At 33.5% G+C, this 19,171-nt stretch overlaps 3 protein-coding genes across 3 annotated transcripts; 1 reads left to right on the top strand and 2 right to left on the bottom strand.

The window, feature by feature from the left end:
• Positions 1-543: 543 nt before the first annotated feature.
• Positions 544-4,438, bottom strand: LOC145797289 (rust resistance kinase Lr10-like). The gene is made up of 3 exons (XM_082884046.1): positions 3,612-4,438; positions 1,867-1,896; positions 544-1,787 (listed from the first exon to the last, which is right to left on the bottom strand). The coding sequence occupies exons 1-3, from the start codon at positions 4,291-4,293 to the stop codon at positions 658-660; spliced, it is 1,842 nt and encodes a 613-aa protein (XP_082740172.1). The 5' UTR covers positions 4,294-4,438; the 3' UTR covers positions 544-657.
• Positions 4,439-5,850: 1,412 nt separating this feature from the next.
• On the top strand, positions 5,851-18,163 carry LOC114263313 (LEAF RUST 10 DISEASE-RESISTANCE LOCUS RECEPTOR-LIKE PROTEIN KINASE-like 2.1). Its single transcript, XM_028203818.2, has 4 exons — positions 5,851-6,745; positions 10,466-10,489; positions 16,645-16,674; positions 16,911-18,163. The coding sequence occupies exons 1-4, from the start codon at positions 5,971-5,973 to the stop codon at positions 18,053-18,055; spliced, it is 1,974 nt and encodes a 657-aa protein (XP_028059619.2). The 5' UTR covers positions 5,851-5,970; the 3' UTR covers positions 18,056-18,163.
• Positions 8,664-9,275, bottom strand: LOC145790819 (histone H1-II-like). Its single transcript, XM_082869636.1, has 2 exons — positions 9,157-9,275; positions 8,664-9,056 (listed from the first exon to the last, which is right to left on the bottom strand). The coding sequence occupies exons 1-2, from the start codon at positions 9,223-9,225 to the stop codon at positions 8,664-8,666; spliced, it is 462 nt and encodes a 153-aa protein (XP_082725762.1). The 5' UTR covers positions 9,226-9,275.
• Positions 18,164-19,171: the final 1,008 nt, after the last annotated feature.

Genomic DNA, 19,171 nt, shown 5'->3' with positions numbered 1-19,171 from the left:
CCAAATGGGCATTGACTATTAAAACAATGGAGCTGCAGGAAACAGTAAGATGATGAATCCTTGTTTCTTTTTAAATTCTATAATACAATGGAGCTCGGGGGAGGTATGTGTAATTTACTCATTTTAGATTGTAAGCAATAAGATAGAAATTTTGATAATACCATATGGTTTGAATTACATAATGGGGATTTAATGCAAACATACATTTCAGAGCTTGCGTTTTAAGAAAATTGTAATGATTTAAAATGACTTGTTGGAGATTATTGCATTTGATGTTGAGCATTTGATGTTGAAATGAAGCAAGAAAAGAAAGAAGGAAAAGGAATTGTTAAGTGGCCAATCTAGCAGTAATTGTTAATATAGAAAAGTAGAATCTTATGGTTGCAAGCTGAGAGCCAAGTCACCCTAAAAAAATTGACCTTGAACAATCTTAATTAATTCATGTAGTTGCTGCATAATGATATGAAGTGCTTCCTAGCTATGATAAAAACCAGATTAAATGAACTAGCTCTTTGTTAACTGACTATGCCATAACCTTCCAAATGTGTTAATCAAATACTATATTTATGCATAAAAAAGGACCAGTCATTGATCGATGACAATGGAGAGATTTCTACTCCGATGAAACTATAATAAAACTGACATAGTTTAGCTTTGTTATTCAGATTCAATACTAATTTCAGATTCAACAATAATTTCTAACTCACTATTTACAGGCCTTACATCCACAGCTGCACTAGTTGCTGTTGGATTTGTGGAAGAAAATGGATTGGCGGGCATGATCAGAGTGTCCTCATCACCTTCTAGCATTTTAACCACAACATTCATGGAGGGTCGATCTATCGGGTACCACTGAATGCACCAAAGTCCCACAATCGCTAACTTCTTTGCAATCTTGGCATCCGCATCATCCCTCAGCTGGATTCCCAGCTCCTCCCCACGATGCAAACGATTGTAAATCCATTCAGGAAAGTACACTTGGTTGGTGTTCTGCACTGTCACATTAAAATCCTTTTTCTCTCCTACCATTTCAAGCAACAACATCCCAAAGCTATAGATATCTGATTTGTATGACACATTCCCAAAGTTCCTGGAGAATACTTCAGGTGCGATATAGCCAATGGTTCCCCTAGCAGTAGTCATGGATACAATACTTTGTTCCTTTGAGCACAACTTTGCTTGACCAAAATCTGAGATCTTCGGATTTAAGTTGTGGTCCAACAAGACATTATGGGGTTTAATATCGAAGTGAAGGATTCGTTGATCACACCCTTGGTGAAGATATTCAATTCCTTTGGCTATGCCTATAGCAATATCTTGCAACTTCTTCCAACCAAGTAAACCTTTCTCGTGATCGGATGACATGAACTTTTGCAGTGAATCATTTGGTAAGAATTCATAAATAAGAGCTCTTCTAAACCCATCAGCACAATATCCAACCAGGCGAACCACATTGATGTGGTGGATTCTACCTATTATTCCCACTTCGTTGATGAAATCTTCCCCCTTTCCCTTTGAACTGTTGAGGATTTTCACTGCAACATAAACATCATTGGAAAGCTGTCCCTTGTACACTGTTCCATAACCTCCTTGACCTACTTTGTCTATGAATTGATTTGTAATTTTTTTGATGTCTGCATAAGAATATCTTGATGGCTTGAGAGCCCTGTAATCCTCCAAAAAGCTGTCAATCTTTAATTGGTCCTCTCTCTTTATTTTCTTTGCTCTGTGGACACAATACAATGCAATGACAACTACAAGAAGAAGAAAAGAGCCTACAACCGCACCTGCAATTTATAACAACCAAATTAGGAAGGAAAATTCCATCTTCACTGCAAATATGGAAAGGCAGGTGGAGAGTTTTACCTGCAATCACTAGTCGCCTTTTCAATTCACCTGTAAAATATAGAGAAGACTTGTTAGCTTCTCAAGCATTTGGAATTCCCACAATATATCATATTATCTTTTCACTTGATATTTTAAGATCTCTTAACAATTTCTTTTGTCAACCCAACTGTAGAGGGTCATAATATTTTATTTTATTTCATTTTGATCAGAAAAAATACAAGCTTCAAAATTTAATAATAGAGAGATACAAAACTACCTTAGTGCTCTGTTTGTTTGGACGGATATATTTTCTACAGAAAATATTTTATGGAGAAAACATTTTTCTATATGTGGTGGTGTTGGTGGTGGTGGAGGTAGTGGCGTGGTGATGGTGGCCGTGGCAATGGTGTGGTGGTAGATGTGAGAGTGATGGTAGTAGTGTGGTGATGTTGGTAAGAGTTTAGTTCGGAAAATGTTTTTGCTTTTTAAAAATAAAAAATATTTTCTATCCAAATAAACTTACTTTGCACTAACCATGAAAAATATTTTCTCTTGAGTTTTCATTTTCTATTATATCGAATGTCAAAAAATACAAAAAATATTTTCAAAAAAATTATTTTCTGCCCAAAGAATCCCAGTATGGATCTTACGATCCTACGATTTTATGAATCGATCTGGATTGTGTAAAAAATCCTTTACAGGTAGGATCTTTTGATCCTAGTAATTGAATCTTACAGGATTGTGGAATCCTAAGCCAAATTTGACCTTATCCGATCCAATTTGTAAACTTGTTTTGTATTATATGGCCTATTTTATTGTAATTTTTATATTTTGTCTAAATACCAATTTATGTGGTCAAAATGAATTCAAAAAATTAAGTAGTATTGAATCAAATAGACTAAGAAAAATAATGTAAGAAATAAACATTTAAATATTGTAATAATTTAAGAAAACTAATTAGTGGGAAAGATAAATTTAGCTTTAGTGAGGCATAAGGAGGGCAACATGAATGCAACTTTACCCCCAATTTCAGGAGAGACTATTTTCGTGACTCGAACCTACTCCACTAAGGATGCTAACGACAAATCTTATCATTTAGTTAAACCGCTTTTTTGAGTTTTTAATTTATTTTCATATCCAATTTAGTTAAATAATTTTTTTTTTTGGAACAATAATACTTTTTCTTAATTTGTTATGCATTATTGTAGATTGCACAGTATTTTGTTATAGAATTCTTCTTCTTCACCTTCCCTTTTGGAGAAATGCAAAACTTTTACTATTGAGTTTTCTATTATATAATATTATATTTACATTTATATGGAGTATTATATTTTTCACAATATCTTCACTTTTTTTTAAGTAGAATATATGTTTATTTTCTATATACTTTTTAAAGAAATATTTATTGAAATTAAATTATTACGTAATTTGTCTTTTTTGATAGAATCTTATGACTCTCAATCTGATTTTACGATCCGATCCCATAAACATTTTCAATAATCTAATTTAAGATTCCGATTTTAACAAGTTCTGCATAAGTAACGCTGTCAACAAATATAAAACCAACCTAAGTAACCTTTTAATAAACTCATTGCTTACATTAAAAACATTAGCTTTGTTTCTCCTGTAAGTTCTTCACCTCGAAAACCAAATCAAACCACCAAAACAAACAAAAAATTCTAAAATATAGGTCCAAACCTACTGAAATGAATGCAAAAGAAGATACTGGAAGGCCTAATTGAATACGAAATTAAACTAGGGAAACCAAAGAAAAAGGTACCTACCTTCCTTTGGTGGTTTGAGGAAGCCAAAGCATTCAAAATTTTCATGTCCCGTGCTGTTACTGATCTTCAATCTACAATACTTGCCTTCTGCTTCACAGTTGCCACATATCTGTTTCGACCATTTCAATTGCAGATCGGATGTTCGATCAAATACCTCAGAAGGAACAGACGAAATATTATACAACTTTCTGCAAGATAATAAGGGGTAGTAGTAGATAAGTCCAAGATTGAAGATGAAAAAATCATTGTAAACAGCAATAACTTCACGACCCGGTTCCCCGGGAATGCAGGTCTTGTATTGGAATTGTTGCCCTTTTGCAGGGCAACTGAATAAGCTGAAATCATTGACGAAATTGGAGAATTGGAATGGAGAGGAAGACAAGTTGAGGTGTCGAAGCTGGCTAGGAAAACAACCATCTGGGTCTGCGATGTGAATGGATTGAGATGTGTAATTTATGTGGTTGATGAAAACTTTGACAGAAAATGGGAGGTCAAGGACCGTGTCGTTGTTTTGGGAGCAAGAAAGATCGAAGCCGGGATAGCCACAGTGTTGAGGCTGGCGGTTGTTTAGACGGAATGGGAATCGGATGGTTGGACCGTGGTCTGAGCATGTTGTTGGGGTGCACTCATCTTGTCCTGCTGAGAGTTTCAGGACCAAGAAGAGAATCAGGAAGATCACCATGCTCCCTTGGTTACTATCTTTGGAGTTTCATCTCTCTCTCTCTCTCTCTCTCTCTCTGTATATAGATGTTTCAATGTTTGGTGGTTTGGCCATTGTCCTTTATTCCTTCCTCTCAGCCATCAGCCTATTCAACTCATCAATACACAGTGGGTTGGTTGGTCCCTACCTATCTATTGGCATCCCATGTGAACGTGATGGCAAAATATCCATACAGAACAGATACATCATCAACTAGTAGTTTTTAATTGACTTTTGATCCTCTTTATTCTATGTGTATAACAAGTATTATTATTAATTTTTTTTTGGGTAGGACTATGTCTACAAATTTATTTCATTATATATCTAATAATTATAAAATATAAATATAAATTTATAATTATTTTAATTTAAGAAAAAGATTGTTATACTTACTATTAAATAATATAATAGAGTATCTCTATTTTATATATATATATATATATATATTTTAATTATTACATCCTTCAATTAAAATATATTTTTAATTTTTATTTTCTAAAATCTAGAATATGATAATTAATTCGAAGCTTACTGTTTTTGACTAATTGAGGGTTGACTGATGAGGCTTCATACCCATCATCCTATCTTTGACCAAAATTATTTGACTTTACTTTAATAGGACCCTCACATTTATGTTTCTTCTCAACTCCAATGCAAAGCTGTTTAGTTAAGATTGTTGGATACAAATCTATTTAGTTATATTTTTATTCGTTCTATTATATTTGTGAGTTATGAAAATTTAAATATGGATCTAACTCGAGTTATGTTTGTGTAGAGAAGTTTTTGTATTGATATTTCGTGTCGTGAGTATTTTTTGTTTGTCACTTCCGTGACTAAGTATATGGATTGAGTTGTTGTGCTGAAACAGTTCACCTATATGTGAACATCGCCTTTAATCACACCATTCGAGTGGTAAAATGACGGGAATAGGCCATGAAATCAATACCTCATACATCAAAAATCTCTACCACTAAAATAGGGAACATTAGCATCATATCACGATGAGACATTGAACCTATTTGCTGACAACGCAAACAAATTGTACACAATTGATGGGCATCTTTAAAAATAGTTGGCCAATAAAACTCACTTTGCAAAACCTTGGCGGCTGTTTTATACCCACTAAAATGACCGCCACATGCAGAAGAAGATTTTTGAGATGTGAGGGGTATGAGGGTATGTATTTGAATGAGTGAAATATTTTTACAAAAATAATTTTAGTATTATTTGTAAAGAGAGATTTTTGAAAGTATTTTACAACTTATAAGTGGGAATTTAAAAAAATAAAATATCTAAAATAATTGATGAAATACTAATTATAACATTCTATTTTAATTACTACATCCTTCAATTAAGAGCAGATTTTCTTTTTCAAACTTTAGAATGTGATAATTAATTTGAAGCTCATTGTTTTTGACTATCAAGCTCTGAGCTTCTGACTTATGAGACTTTCAATCAAAACAACACAATTGATGACTACAAAATTATAATAATATAATAATATCATGACCACTTATAATAGTGTTCATAATCAAGTTGATCTAACAAAAAGAGTCTAGCTTATTTACAGCTGACGGGGACAACGTATTCCCAAGGGATACATCATTTAATTCAACATATCTTACAGAGGAGAAAATTGGTGCAGAAGAGAAGGCTTCTATGTATTACAGAGCCCTTGTTGTTGTACTTCTCCTCCTGTTCTTCTCAACTTGCCATGGCAGAAATCAAAACCAGCAGCTCATCGGCAGTTCATGCGGAGACATCCATAACATCACCTTCCCCTTCCAATTGCAATCCGACACACAAATCTGCGGAGGAGTTAACAACAACTTCACTCTGTCCTGCGACAACAATCGCACAATCCTATCCTTATCCTCCGCAAAATACTACGTTCATTCCATCAACTACGACAACTCCACAATCCGCCTCATCGATATCGGCATACAAACCAACAACAACAACAACACCAACGTTTGTTCCTCTTTCCCTAATCATTCTTTAACCCCTTCCAACTTGACTTCCGGAGATCCCTATACTTCGACTGGTATATCCTTACTAGTGTTCTTGAATTGTGAAAATCCAGTGAAATCTCCTTATTACATTAACACAACTTCTTATTGCGACAATGGAATCGATTCCTCGTCACTGAAAGGCTTTTCTTACGTTGTGGCTGGACAAGTGAGTGTTTGGTATGTTGCCGATTCCTGCACTGTCCAGACCATTGCTGTTTCTTCCTCACCATTGCTGATTGGAACTGAAATTGCATCGAGTTTTTCACTCTCGGATGTTAACAAGGCGTTGGATTATGGGTTTGAGGTTTCGTGGGAGTTCAAAACCTGTAAAGGTTGCAAAAAACGGGCATCTTGCTTCGGCGATGCCGTGAATGTCGTTGCCGCTTGCTCCAGTGTCTGCTCTTTTCAGCCTTCCTTTCTAAGTGAGTAAAATTTTCTGATCCCTTTTGTTTTGATGAAAAATATATTTTATACTTAATGTTTAGGATGTACAAAATGTAAAAAAAAATTACCAAGAAATATTTTACACCGGAAATTGATTTGCAAACAGGAATTTTATACATTGGAATGATGTGTTGATGACAAATTTTTAATAAGTCTTTTGATTTTTTTTTAGATGGTACAAGTCTTTTGATTTTTGATTTGAAATGAATGTACATAAATTTCACTGGCATTTCTTTAGGAGCACACTATTGTGGTGAGTGTCCAAGAAAACCACTACTGGTTTTTTGAAATTTTATACGACAAGAGGGTTTGGACATAGATAAAGTTTTTGATGTTGGAAATTGGTATAGCTTGTTGCTTTTGTTTGTGATGCATAGTTTCTCTCATTGCAGTTCATGTGGAAGGTGTGAGCTTTACTCCCATTTTCCTTGTCTGTCAACTGTTTGATAAAATGCATCAATGGATGCTTACTGTTATTTTGTTCATTGAGTTGATTTTTGAAATTTTGGACCTTTTTTGAGGATACAATTTAAGAAAATTTTGACTTAATAAAGTTTTTGTTCAAAGTCTTTTTTCATGTAAATTATTTGAGAGTATTTTCTAATTTTTTTTTTTGAGCCAAACAGCGAAAAATTATAAATAAAAAAAAAAAAAGAAATTGATAAAGTTTTGTTCAAAGTCTTATACTAGGTCTAATTTTTTTATTTTGCTATTTTACTTATTACGTCTCAAATAAAAATATAATCGCATCCTAGATTATGCAAATTTAGATAGTAATTTTGTAAGTAAAAATACGAGGAGAGTAATGTGTAAGTGATATTTCGCTACAATTTGTTCGGTTTTATCTGGTATTATAGTTTTAGGTTTTTTGGTATACCCCCCCCCCCCCCTTTTTTTCCTTTTCTTTCTTCTTCTTATTATAAATTGAATTTTACTAACAATTTTAGTAGTTATATATCGCTACAAGAATTAACACTTTTGTCGACCAAAAAATTAGTCGCTAAAAGCCCATTTTTAGTCGGCAAAAATCATCCGCGACCAATTTTTTTGGTCGCTACTTTGGTCGCCAATTGAGGGTCGGCAAAAGTAATTCGCGACCAAAATTTTGGTTGGTCGGGAAAAGTTGGATTTGCCGACTAAATTGTTGGTCGCTAAATATATCATTACTGCGACTAATCCATTTTGTCGCTAAAACATTTTGGTCGCGAAAAGTGATATTTTGCCGACCATATATCTTAGTCGCCAATTGTCACATTTCACGACCAAACAGATGAGTCACCAAATGTCGAGGAATCGCCGACTAACAATTTAGTCGCCAAAAAATAAGAAATTAACGACCAATTATTTTAGTCGCAAAAGTGTAGAATTTGCCGACTAATTTTTTAGTCGCCAAATCTCTTTTTTTTTTTTTTTTTTTGTTTTTTGTTTTTGAGAACAATCAGTTTTTGTTTATAAAACTTCAATCCAATATTAAGCAGAAAAGGAAGAAAGGGTATTCCATGGTATTCCATTCTATCCAATAAACATGTCATGAAATATAAACATGGTATTCCAATAAACATATCCAGTCGACTAATTTTTCAATAAACATATTCCAACAAACATATAAAACGTATTCCAATAAACATATCCAGTCAGCATATCCAATAAACATGGTATTCCATGGTATTCCAGTCGACTAATTTTTTGTATGCCTGAATAGAAAATTTCATGAAATATATATATATATATATTTGAGGTACTTTTGAGCTCAGATTAAACACAATATATATGCAGAAAGTTAGACTTACAAGCAAATTAGAAGAAACGTAGATCTAACAGTCGGATTACTATTATTACATTCCATATTCCTACTACATATGTATTACTTGAAATCACCATTAAACATCATCGTTATCAAGCCCTAACCTTGACCGACTTGGATGAGTTCCTCTTCGCAGGGGTCAAAACTTTCTTCTTCTTCTTCAGAGCCTCTGGAGTTTTGACTTGGCTTAGCCTCTTCGTCTTCTCTCTGTTCTTCACAATTGCTTTGTCTGGTTTCTCGAATTCTTTGATAGAAGCAGCAGCAGCAGTAGCAACCAATTTCACGTTCTCGGATGCAGACACCTCATACGAGTTTTTGATTTTGACAAGTTTCTCCGATTTCACAAACTTCTTCAATTGAATCGACAACATTTTCTTGAAATTTGGGGGAAGTAGAGAGCTGTACTTTTCTTCCATGAATTTCGCGATCGCTGGCTGGCTTGAACCTGTGCGATCCTTCAATGACGATATTGCTTCGCTTATCATCTGCATCAAACAACAACAACAAAAATTTAAAAAATGTTTTAACTGTAGATCCACAAGAACTAAAAGTAGGGAGAGAGAGAGAGAGAGAGAAAGAGAGGACCTGTAAGTAAGGAGGATGGAGAGTTGGAGATGGATTGGTGGTGGTGGTGATTTTGCCTGAGATAGCCATAGATTAGTAGCTTAGTTTTGCCAATTCTTTGGAAGAAGTCTTTTGTTTTGGGATTGATAGAGGAAGTGGAGTCTCGCACTCTGTTTATGAAGACTTTTAAGTTTGAAATTTCAATTTCAAAATTTATGTTTTGGTGCGAATTTTTTTTCATGTTTCCAATAATCCAACTGCCTGAATGATTTCAATCCTAAATCATTTGATTGGATTAGTCTTTGCCTAGTTGAAAAGCACAAATACAGATTTTATTTTATTTTTAAACAATAAAAATATTTTTTATTTGGTTGCTGAAAATAAGTTTTTGGTGACCAAAATTTTGGTCGCCAAAGATAAAAAATAATTTTTTATTTTTCATTCGGCGACTAAATAATTTTAGTAGCCGAAACTTAATATACGGCGACTAAAATATTTTTTGTCGCTAAAAATAAATATTTGGCGACCAAACTTTTGGTTGCCAATTCCACAACCAACTTATTTTTAATCTTCCACGACCAACTTATTTTTTGGTTGCCAAAATATGACCTTCCGCGACCAAATTTGTAGTTAGTCGCCAAAACCATACCACTTTCTGCGACCAACTCATTTTTTAGTCGCCAAAATATGACTTTCTGCGACCAACTCATATTTGGTCGTCAAAAATAATAATTATTCGCGACTAATTAATATTTGGTCGTCAAAAGTTAACTTTTACCTGCTAACTTTATATTGATCGCGGAAAGTGGTTGCTAAAAGTGCAGTTTCTTGTAGTGTATGGAAGCCAACTTTATTTATTTTTTTATTTTTTTATGTGAATGTATAAAAAGCCCCATATTAAAGCTTCGCTTGTAGCTTTAAAAACTGAGGGTTGACCCTATCACAATGCAATATTGAACTTTTTCACTTGTTGAACAATAAGTGCTAATTTACAAATGTCAGCTTGACTATTTTAGTAGTTATCTGAATTAGTAGCTATAAATTCTTTTACCTTTTCACTTGTTGAACAATAAGTGCTAATTTACAAATGTCAGCTTGACTATTTTAGTAGTTATCTGAATTAGTAGCTATAAATTCTTTTAATGCAAATTGATGGAGATGCCATCAGGATAGAGCAAGAAGGCTGATAGTGCACGTTATTTCATTTTAATGATTGAAAAGATAATGTTGTGAAAATTAAATAAGGATGTGGTCTGCTTGACATCTTTAATTCTCACTAGTTTTTGCAAATTTTGGTTGACTAACATAATTTTTTTGCCAAAAATTGCAGGCAAGTTGTGGAGCTTCATCTCAAGTGAGTATTCTTTCTTTGATTTTTAATCCTCTCAATTGTTTGCAAGACTATTGTTTGGTACAACTTATTTGTGATAGGGGTGTTCATGAATCAGATTGGTCCAGTTTTAAAGTAAATCATCGAATCGGTCCCTAGGATTCTTTGAAAATTGAAACAGTAATCGAATGGTTAAATCTATATAACAAGTATGGTTCGATTCTACAATTCTAAACATTTTAATAACAAAAAATTTATACTACTATATAAGCAAAAGGGTCAGGCTTGCCTCTAGTCCATAAAGTGGACATGACGGTACTGTTAGGCTTGTGGGTCCCATCATAGGTCCTATTGCGATAATCCAAACCGTTCAATGTGTAGAACTCGTCGAGTACTTTATCCTTGTAAAAAATCACGTTGATTGGATATCGACAGCTACTTGATTGGATTAGATTTTTGTATCAATTTATTTTGAAAATTATATTTACCATTGACAGGAATCTGATTCGATCAAGTAGTTATCAATATCTAATCAACGTGATTTTTTATAGAGTTAAAGTACTCAACGAGTTCTACACATTGAACGGTTCGGATTATCAAAACAAGACCCGTGGTGGGCTTCCACGAGCCCAACAGCACGCTCCAGTCCAATCTTGGACTGGAGAGAAGCCTGGCCCTAAGCAAAAACATTGTTAGGCCTTTGAGATTGAAACTCCCAACCCTTTTTTCTCAAATTTTTAAAATTTTAAATTATCAAGAATCTCAAATATCATTGTCTCCTTGTTTGGGAAGTTAGGTTTAGGTTTTTTTTTTTTTTTTTAGAAAGGTGGTTTAGGTTAAAATAGCCAATAAAGATAAAATATGCTAAAATAACCAATAAGACAAAATGTCACATTCAAACAATAATCATTGCACTTTTTCTCTCACAATCGTCAAATCAACTATACAAAAAAGCCGACTATCATTCTAAATATAACTTTTTTAGTCATGCTAAAATAACCAAAAAGTCAAAAAGCCAACTAAAATAGCCAAGTTTCCAAACGATAATGATTGGTTAAAAATTATTGTTTTTCTCTTTAGTTTAAATTCTTAATTTGTTCCTTAAATTAATATCATTAAGGTTTGTTCCTTAAATTATGTTACTATATTTGCAATGTGATACAATATTTATAGAAACTTGTATTGTTCTAATCAATATTATCAAAATTGTTAGAATTACTCTTATTGATGTTTGAGATCAATAAAAAAGTAAATCTATAAACCAAAACATATTATTTTGGAGCTAAAAATCTCATACTACAAATTATAAATTTTAAATTTATAAAATGGATATATATATATAGGTTAATCCATTGTTTTGGAGTCCATAAAAAAAAAAAATCTATAAACCGAAACATGTTACTTTGGAGCTAAAAAACTTATACTAATAATGATAAATTTTAAATGTATAAAGTAGATTAAAAAATATATATATAGGTTAGTCCATGCAACTAATTATTTTAAAAATAATAAGTATCCATGATTTATGATTTTAAAATTTTAATTATTCATGTTTTAATATATTTTTTTCCCTATGTTAGAATTTCTTTGATGCCTCCAGTATTTTTTTTTATTTATTTATATATCTACGTTGTTTTTTTTTTTTTGGGGGGGGGTGTTAGGGATGGCAATCTGAAACCGACCCGATGGGGACCCGACCCCCCGATCCCGAATATAACTGTTATTCCCCGAAAAATATCCCCGACGGGCCGGGGATGGTGATAAAAAAAAAAATCCTCGATGATATTCGGGCCGGGGACGGGGATACATATTTCAGTCCCGGCCCGCCCCGCCCCCGGCCCCGAGCCCCGCCCCGTTTGTTCCCCCGAATGATATATATATTATATATATTATATATCCCTGATGAGTCATCCCTATCTTTTATTCATTTAGGTATATATACTTTTTTTATTCTCATCTCCATCTACTCTTTCTCTCATTCATTGATGTAGATCTACTCTCTCTCTCCATTCCTCACATCTCTCTTCCTCTCCACCGTCTCTGGTCTCTCTTCCTTCTTCACCATCTCTCACCTCCACCTCCTCCTCCACTAATACTCCCACCACTCCCCTCCTCCCTCCTCCTCCTTCTCCTCCACGGATCACATCGCCATCGTCTCTCTCTCCTTCACTCACGGGATCCTCCTCCTCCACGGATCACATCGCCATCGTCTCTCTCTCCCTCACTCACGGGATCGTGGTTCGATCTGAAACTTTTTTTCACTTAGATTGTGGTTCGATCATTTCTTCTTCTTCACCATCTTTCATCCGTACACAGGACCAGGATTGTGGTTGGTTCGATTTGGACAGACCGTGGTTCGATCTGAAGCTACCGATTTGGATCGTGGTTCGATCTGAAGCTACCAATCTCTCTCTCTCGTTGATGAACAAATTTTTTTGAAGCTGAAGCTGCAGAAGCTCTCTCTCTCTCTCTCTCTCTCTCTCTCTCTCTCTCTTGTTGATGAATAATTTTTTTTTTTTTTAAGTTATATATATACATCTGTTGTTGTGTTGGGTTGTTGTTTGTTCATTTGTTGTTTTTGGCTCATCATTTTTTTTTTTTTGGTTCATCTGTTGTAATGTTGTGGTTGTTGATTTGTTGGGGTGGTTGTTGTTTGTTGTGGACGCTGTTTTTGTACGGGGATTTTTCGGGGTTGGGGATCCCCGATCCCCATTAGGGGGCGGGGCCGGGGAGGGTGATTGGTTCCCCGCCGGGGATCGGGGACGGGGACGGGGACTTTTGTGCCTTCGGGGATCGGGGACGGGGAGGGTGATCCCTGCCCCCGCCCCGCCCCACCTCGTCCCCATTCTTAGGGGGGGTGGAAGGGGGCTTTGTTATTTATTTATAGTTCTATCTTTATTTTCTGTTGTCTAATATATATATATATATATATATTTTCAAATAATCTGAACGCCAAGAAGGACGTGGAAAGTAGTGATGTCCTATTAATTTTGGCATGCAATATATGTATACTTGAATGAAGTGACGTTCTCACAAATATACATAAGTTATCTCACAAAATCGCATAAATTCTCACAAATATATATAAATCGTGATTTCTCAATTTTTTATGGATTAATTTATGTATGTTTGTGAAAACTTAAACAATTTTGTGTGAAAACTTAAACGATTTTGTGTGCCAAACGATTTTGTTCGCATGATGCAAGTCCTTTATGTGTGCCAAAGTTACTAAAAAAAACGGTTTTCATCTATAATGTAATTATTTTCTTACTGTATTGCCGATTTGCAATTTTTTCTTTAAAGATACATATGGTGGTGTTTGGGAAGTTTGTGTGCTGGGTTTTTTTTTGATTTTTTACACAAAAAGACAAACTTTTTACAGAATAAAAAAAAAACACATCCAAACAAAATATCACATCCAACCCCATTATCATTTCACTTTTTCTCTCACAAACATCACATACAATCATAAAAAAATCCAACTATCTCCTCAAACACTAAAAAAATTTTATCCAATAATATCCTACATCTAAAAAAACCTATATAAAAACCCACTTCCCAAACACCCACATATACTTACTATGAGATACATAAAAATTTAGGATACATTATAAATACAGCTTAAAATATTAATTGCCCCTATAGTTTTAGAAATTACATCATGCATCTTAAAATTTCTAATTGCACAACAAATAATCCCTTAAACAACCATTAAGTCAAATAATAATTTTTAATGATGTCAACAATATATTTCAATTAATAGCTCTGATAATTTGATTGTTGTATAAGAAGATAGTTAGGAATTTTATTTTTTTGTATTGTGTCTCTCAAGCAAGGGCCTCACTAAAGGATGCCATGAATACATTTTCCAAAAGGACATTCATTCATAGATAAACAAAATAAGATCTCAAAATTTCATTCTTGAACAAGTCAAATACATTTGAACATATCTTTATAGAGATATTACTCACAATGGACTTGAACAAACATTAGGCTTTGGGTGACCAACCAACACAAAACACATAACAAATACACATTGAAGCACAATATTCAAACAAGCATTCTATCTTAATTCAATTTCGTAAATGGGTTTCTAGCTTGTTCCTTCTTTAATGAAACGTAAACAAAGCCTATGAATGCTTAAAAGGACATGGAAGTGAAAATATGCAAATGAAAGTGTATTAAAAAAGGTGCTGAAAACAGGCCCGAGCAGTGTGGTCAGCCTGCAAAAGTTCTGGATGCCTGAAATCTAGGCTCGATGGTCACTTGAGCCAAGTGTAATGAAAACTGAGTTCACTCGAGCAGACTCTTGGTTGCTCGAGCGGTCTGCAAAATTCTGCAAAACTACTGGATAATCACAAAGTGTGCTCGAGTGGTAACTTCATCGCTCGAGCAATGAGGTCGAATTCTGGGTTTTCAAAATAGAATTTCGAGTTTCAAAACATAAGTCTATAAGTCATAGGTTTGCATGGCTGGTCCAAACACAAGAAAACACTCTGAAAAACATGGTTATAGAACCAATTTGAAACTATAGATTCAAAACTCCATGAATTTAACAAATTTGAACTCAAATACTTGTTGCATGTATGGAATTGTTTTCAAACTCTTTCCGAAACTTTCAAAACATGAAATTAAACATTTAAAACTTGTAATTCTTTGATGCATGTAAAATTCAACTCCCAAACTCAACAAGAATATCAAAACTCATGCTCATAATAGTAAAACACGGTGGAAATATGCATGCATGACCATTCTAAGCCAGTTTTCATTATCTTTAAGCTAATTCCTTCAAATTCCTTTTATAATCTTAATTCTTATCATGAATACACTTCTTAGTTGAGTTAAGTACAAGAATTAGAGGTTAAATACATACCTAGAGCTTGAATTTGAAGAATTCTAACACAAATCTTGAGCTCTCCTACAATTCTCTTCACAATTCCTCCTCACTCACTCTAGAACTAGCTCTCTTCTTCTCACTCTAAAATTTGAGCACTGTATTGATTATAATGAACTAAATTCTATTCTCTTATAACATATATATATATATATATATATATCAAAGATTAGCTTATGTTGATTAAGTAAGCTTAAGACTAATTAATCCCACTTAATTCTAATTGATTTTGCCTAATTAATTTTAATTTTAATTAAATTTGAATTAAACTTCCAAAAAGGCTCTAAATATTCAAATTATCCTATTCAACTTGTCGATTTTGGTTTTTGAATTCATTTAGGCCTTCAATTTCTAATTCGAAACAAGTATTCTAATAGATATTCCATAACTCAGACAGATATAAACAAATTAAGCTCATAGCGCACACATTTAAACACTCAAATTTCACATAATAATATAAATGCAATAATGATATGCATGTTGGGGTCGTTACAAATATTGAAGTTACTAGACATCATCGTATATTTCATTGATCACACTGGTCATTTTTAGATGTGGTATCCCATAGCTTTTTTACCGTAGGCTCTGTATGTGTGGTCATTTGATTGAACATGTCGTCTTCTTGGTAGACTCCACATGTCATTTACTTGTAAAGTATTTAAATTTTAGAGTCTTATCATCCCATTCAATTTGAAATTTATTATAAATTTGGTTGAAATTTATGTGCTAGCACTTTTACTCATAGCTTATGAGGTATAAATAATTTAAATAAACGAAAAAAGCTGATTACCTGGAAGAAAGAGAATGGATGGTTTTATTTTCTGTTTTTTGGATCAACTTTTAACTTAGAAAAGATGTACAAATAGGTCCATAAGTGGTAGAGAAAACATTTTACGAAGGGTCTTAAATTCATATCTGGCCAAGTTCTACTCTCTAAATATTGGCATAACTCCCTCCTGGAATGTGTTTTCTTTGCCATTGAATGTGATTCGCCCATGTTTTGTCAAAAATTCTATTCAAATATTTGTTTGACAAAACAAAAACTTCTTATATTTGTCTCATTGTCATGCTAGTGGTTCCGACATAAGATGTTCAAAGTGATTGGAAAATAGTTGCATTTGTCATTGCTATCTAAAGATGCCTTCAATCACTTGATAGAATGATTGATATAACTTATTGAATGCTTTGCTATGTTTACTTGCTCTTGTTATCACCTTTTTATTTTTTTTCTTCTTTTTAACTGCCTTAGTCACATTTCTGAATTTCTTGTTCATTTTTCTTGCAGCTTCATTCTTGCCCTGGCTGATTGTCTTAGGTACGACTTGCTATATTTAGTATTCGTAGTTATGACATGTTAGATTTAGTATTTGTTCTATTTAGTGAACACTGGAAACGTTATCTTGTAATACAAAGGAAATGTCCCTTAATACAAAAGAAGATAGTATAAAATGAAATGCAGCAGTATCAAAGAAAACTTGAACATAATTTCTTGCAATAATGGAAGGATAAAAGAACATTATCTTATTACTTCTTCTTTGTCTACCTACACAGGAGCAATATTCATCCTAGCAACAAGGATTTTATGTGGGCCATGTGTGTTTGGATTTTTAATCTATAAGTTTAGGAGAAGGCATTTATCAATGTTTGATAGCATTGAAGGTTTCCTACGAAGTCAAAATAATCTCTTGCCTATTAGGTACTCATACTCAGATATCAAGAAAATGACTGAAGGTTTTAGGGACAAGTTAGGGGAAGGAGGCTATGGTTCTGTATATAAAGGAAAGCTTCGAAGTGGCACTCTTGTGGCAGTTAAGATGTTGAGTAAGCCTAAAGCTGATGGGCAAGAATTCATCAATGAAGTTGCCACCATAGGAAGGATTCATCATGTCAATGTGGTTCAGCTAATTGGATTTTGTGCCGAGAGATCTAAGCGTGCTCTTGTTTATGACTTCATGCCTAATGGGTCTCTCGAGAAGTACATCTTTTATGGGAAAGAAAAATCTTCCTTAAGTTGTAAGCAAATGTATGAAATCTCTCTTGGAGTGGCACGTGGGATTGATTATTTGCATCGAGGTTGTGATATGCAGATCCTACACTTTGATATAAAGCCTCACAACATTCTCCTTGATGAGAATTTCACTCCAAAAGTTTCTGACTTTGGGCTTGCGAAATTGTATCCAACAGATGATAGTATTGTACCTCTCACTACAGCAAGAGGAACCATGGGTTACATGGCCCCAGAGTTGTTTTACAAAAATATTGGAGGTGTTTCATATAAAGCTGATATTTATAGTTTCGGAATGTTGTTGATGGAAATAGCAGGCAAGAGACGGAATTGGAATGCATCAGCTAATTCAAGCCAAATTTTTTTCCCTTCCTGGGTTTATGACCAATTATCAGATGGAAAGCATATAGAAATGGAAGAGACGACGGAGGAGGAGAGGGGGATGGTAAAGAAGATGATGGTAGTAGCTTTATGGTGCATACAAATGAAGCCTAGCAACCGGCCTGCCATGAACAAAGTCGTAGAGATCCTCCAAGGAAGTATTGAATTCCTTCAGATGCCTCCCAAACCTTTTATATATTCACAGGCGATGCCGACTGAGAATCATGGAAATGACATAGACCCTGCACAATTGCCCATTCTATCAGGCGCTTGTATGGATTCCTTAACAATAGATGTAAGTGCACGTTAAGTACATTGCACCAAACAATATTTATTCAGGGGCAATGTTGACACTCTCGTATACTATGTTACACGGACTGTTCAAAATAAATCAAATACCCATGTTGGACATTCGACACTCGGACAAGGGTCAGATATTTTTTAATGGATACTTCTTATATAATTGCATATAACACTATTAATATATATACTCCTTATATTTTTTTTAAATGTCTTTTTGACACTATAAGTTACATATAGTACTATTTTATCTCATATACTTGATTAAAAATATAAAAATATAACAATTTTTTTTGCTGAGTCTGTGTGTCCTTAAATTTATGGTTTGGTGACTTCGACATCTAGATACATACCAGCACCCGACGCTCATATCCGAATCCATGTAATATAGCTCGTATATCAAATTCTGTGTTTTAGCTCTCACTAGTTTTCAATCAACATACTCTGCCAAACAAATCAAGTGACTTTGATTGAACGGTTCCAGGTGTGCTTTTGAGTGGCATTGGATTACTTAACTTGATGGGTCTCATTTCGAATGTGTATGCCTAAGTATAGGAATATAGGCCTTGTTTGATTGTCAAAATGTAAAATGAAGGATATAATATACCTTATACGCAATGAATATGATATATGGATTGGATAATATGTCACATGCTCATGGTTGTTGAGTTCAGGATATAGTACTGGATATTTTTTTTTTTATCTATGTTTGTTTGGCAAAAAGAATTATGGGATATAAGCAAGTAACATATATTAATGTCTATTTTGTCCCTATTCCTATCAACAGACAATATATATGTATGTCCATTACATCCAATCATTTACCAATATATATTAAATAAAAATAATCAATTAAGCAATAACATAATAAAAAAAATTAAATAATAATATAAATTTGTTTAAAATATTTAAGAAAAATAATTTAGAATCAATTAAGTTTTAACATTTTTAAAATTATTTTTCTAAATTTAATTGTGTATTATAAATTCTTACAAATAAAAAATACATATTATAGTTTAATTGGCAAATTTTAAAAAATAAAATAAAATACATATCATAGTTTATTTGGCCCACTTATTTATTTAATTCTTAAATTGGTAAATATTTTTTCAATTAGAACTTTGAA

This window comes from Camellia sinensis, chromosome 1 (genome assembly GCF_055761805.1).
Source record: "Camellia sinensis isolate YWXY chromosome 1, ASM5576180v1, whole genome shotgun sequence".
NCBI classification, from domain to species: Eukaryota; Viridiplantae; Streptophyta; class Magnoliopsida; order Ericales; family Theaceae; genus Camellia; species Camellia sinensis.
Note: the sequence above shows the minus strand (reverse complement) of the source record. Positions and strands in the feature narration are given on the sequence as shown.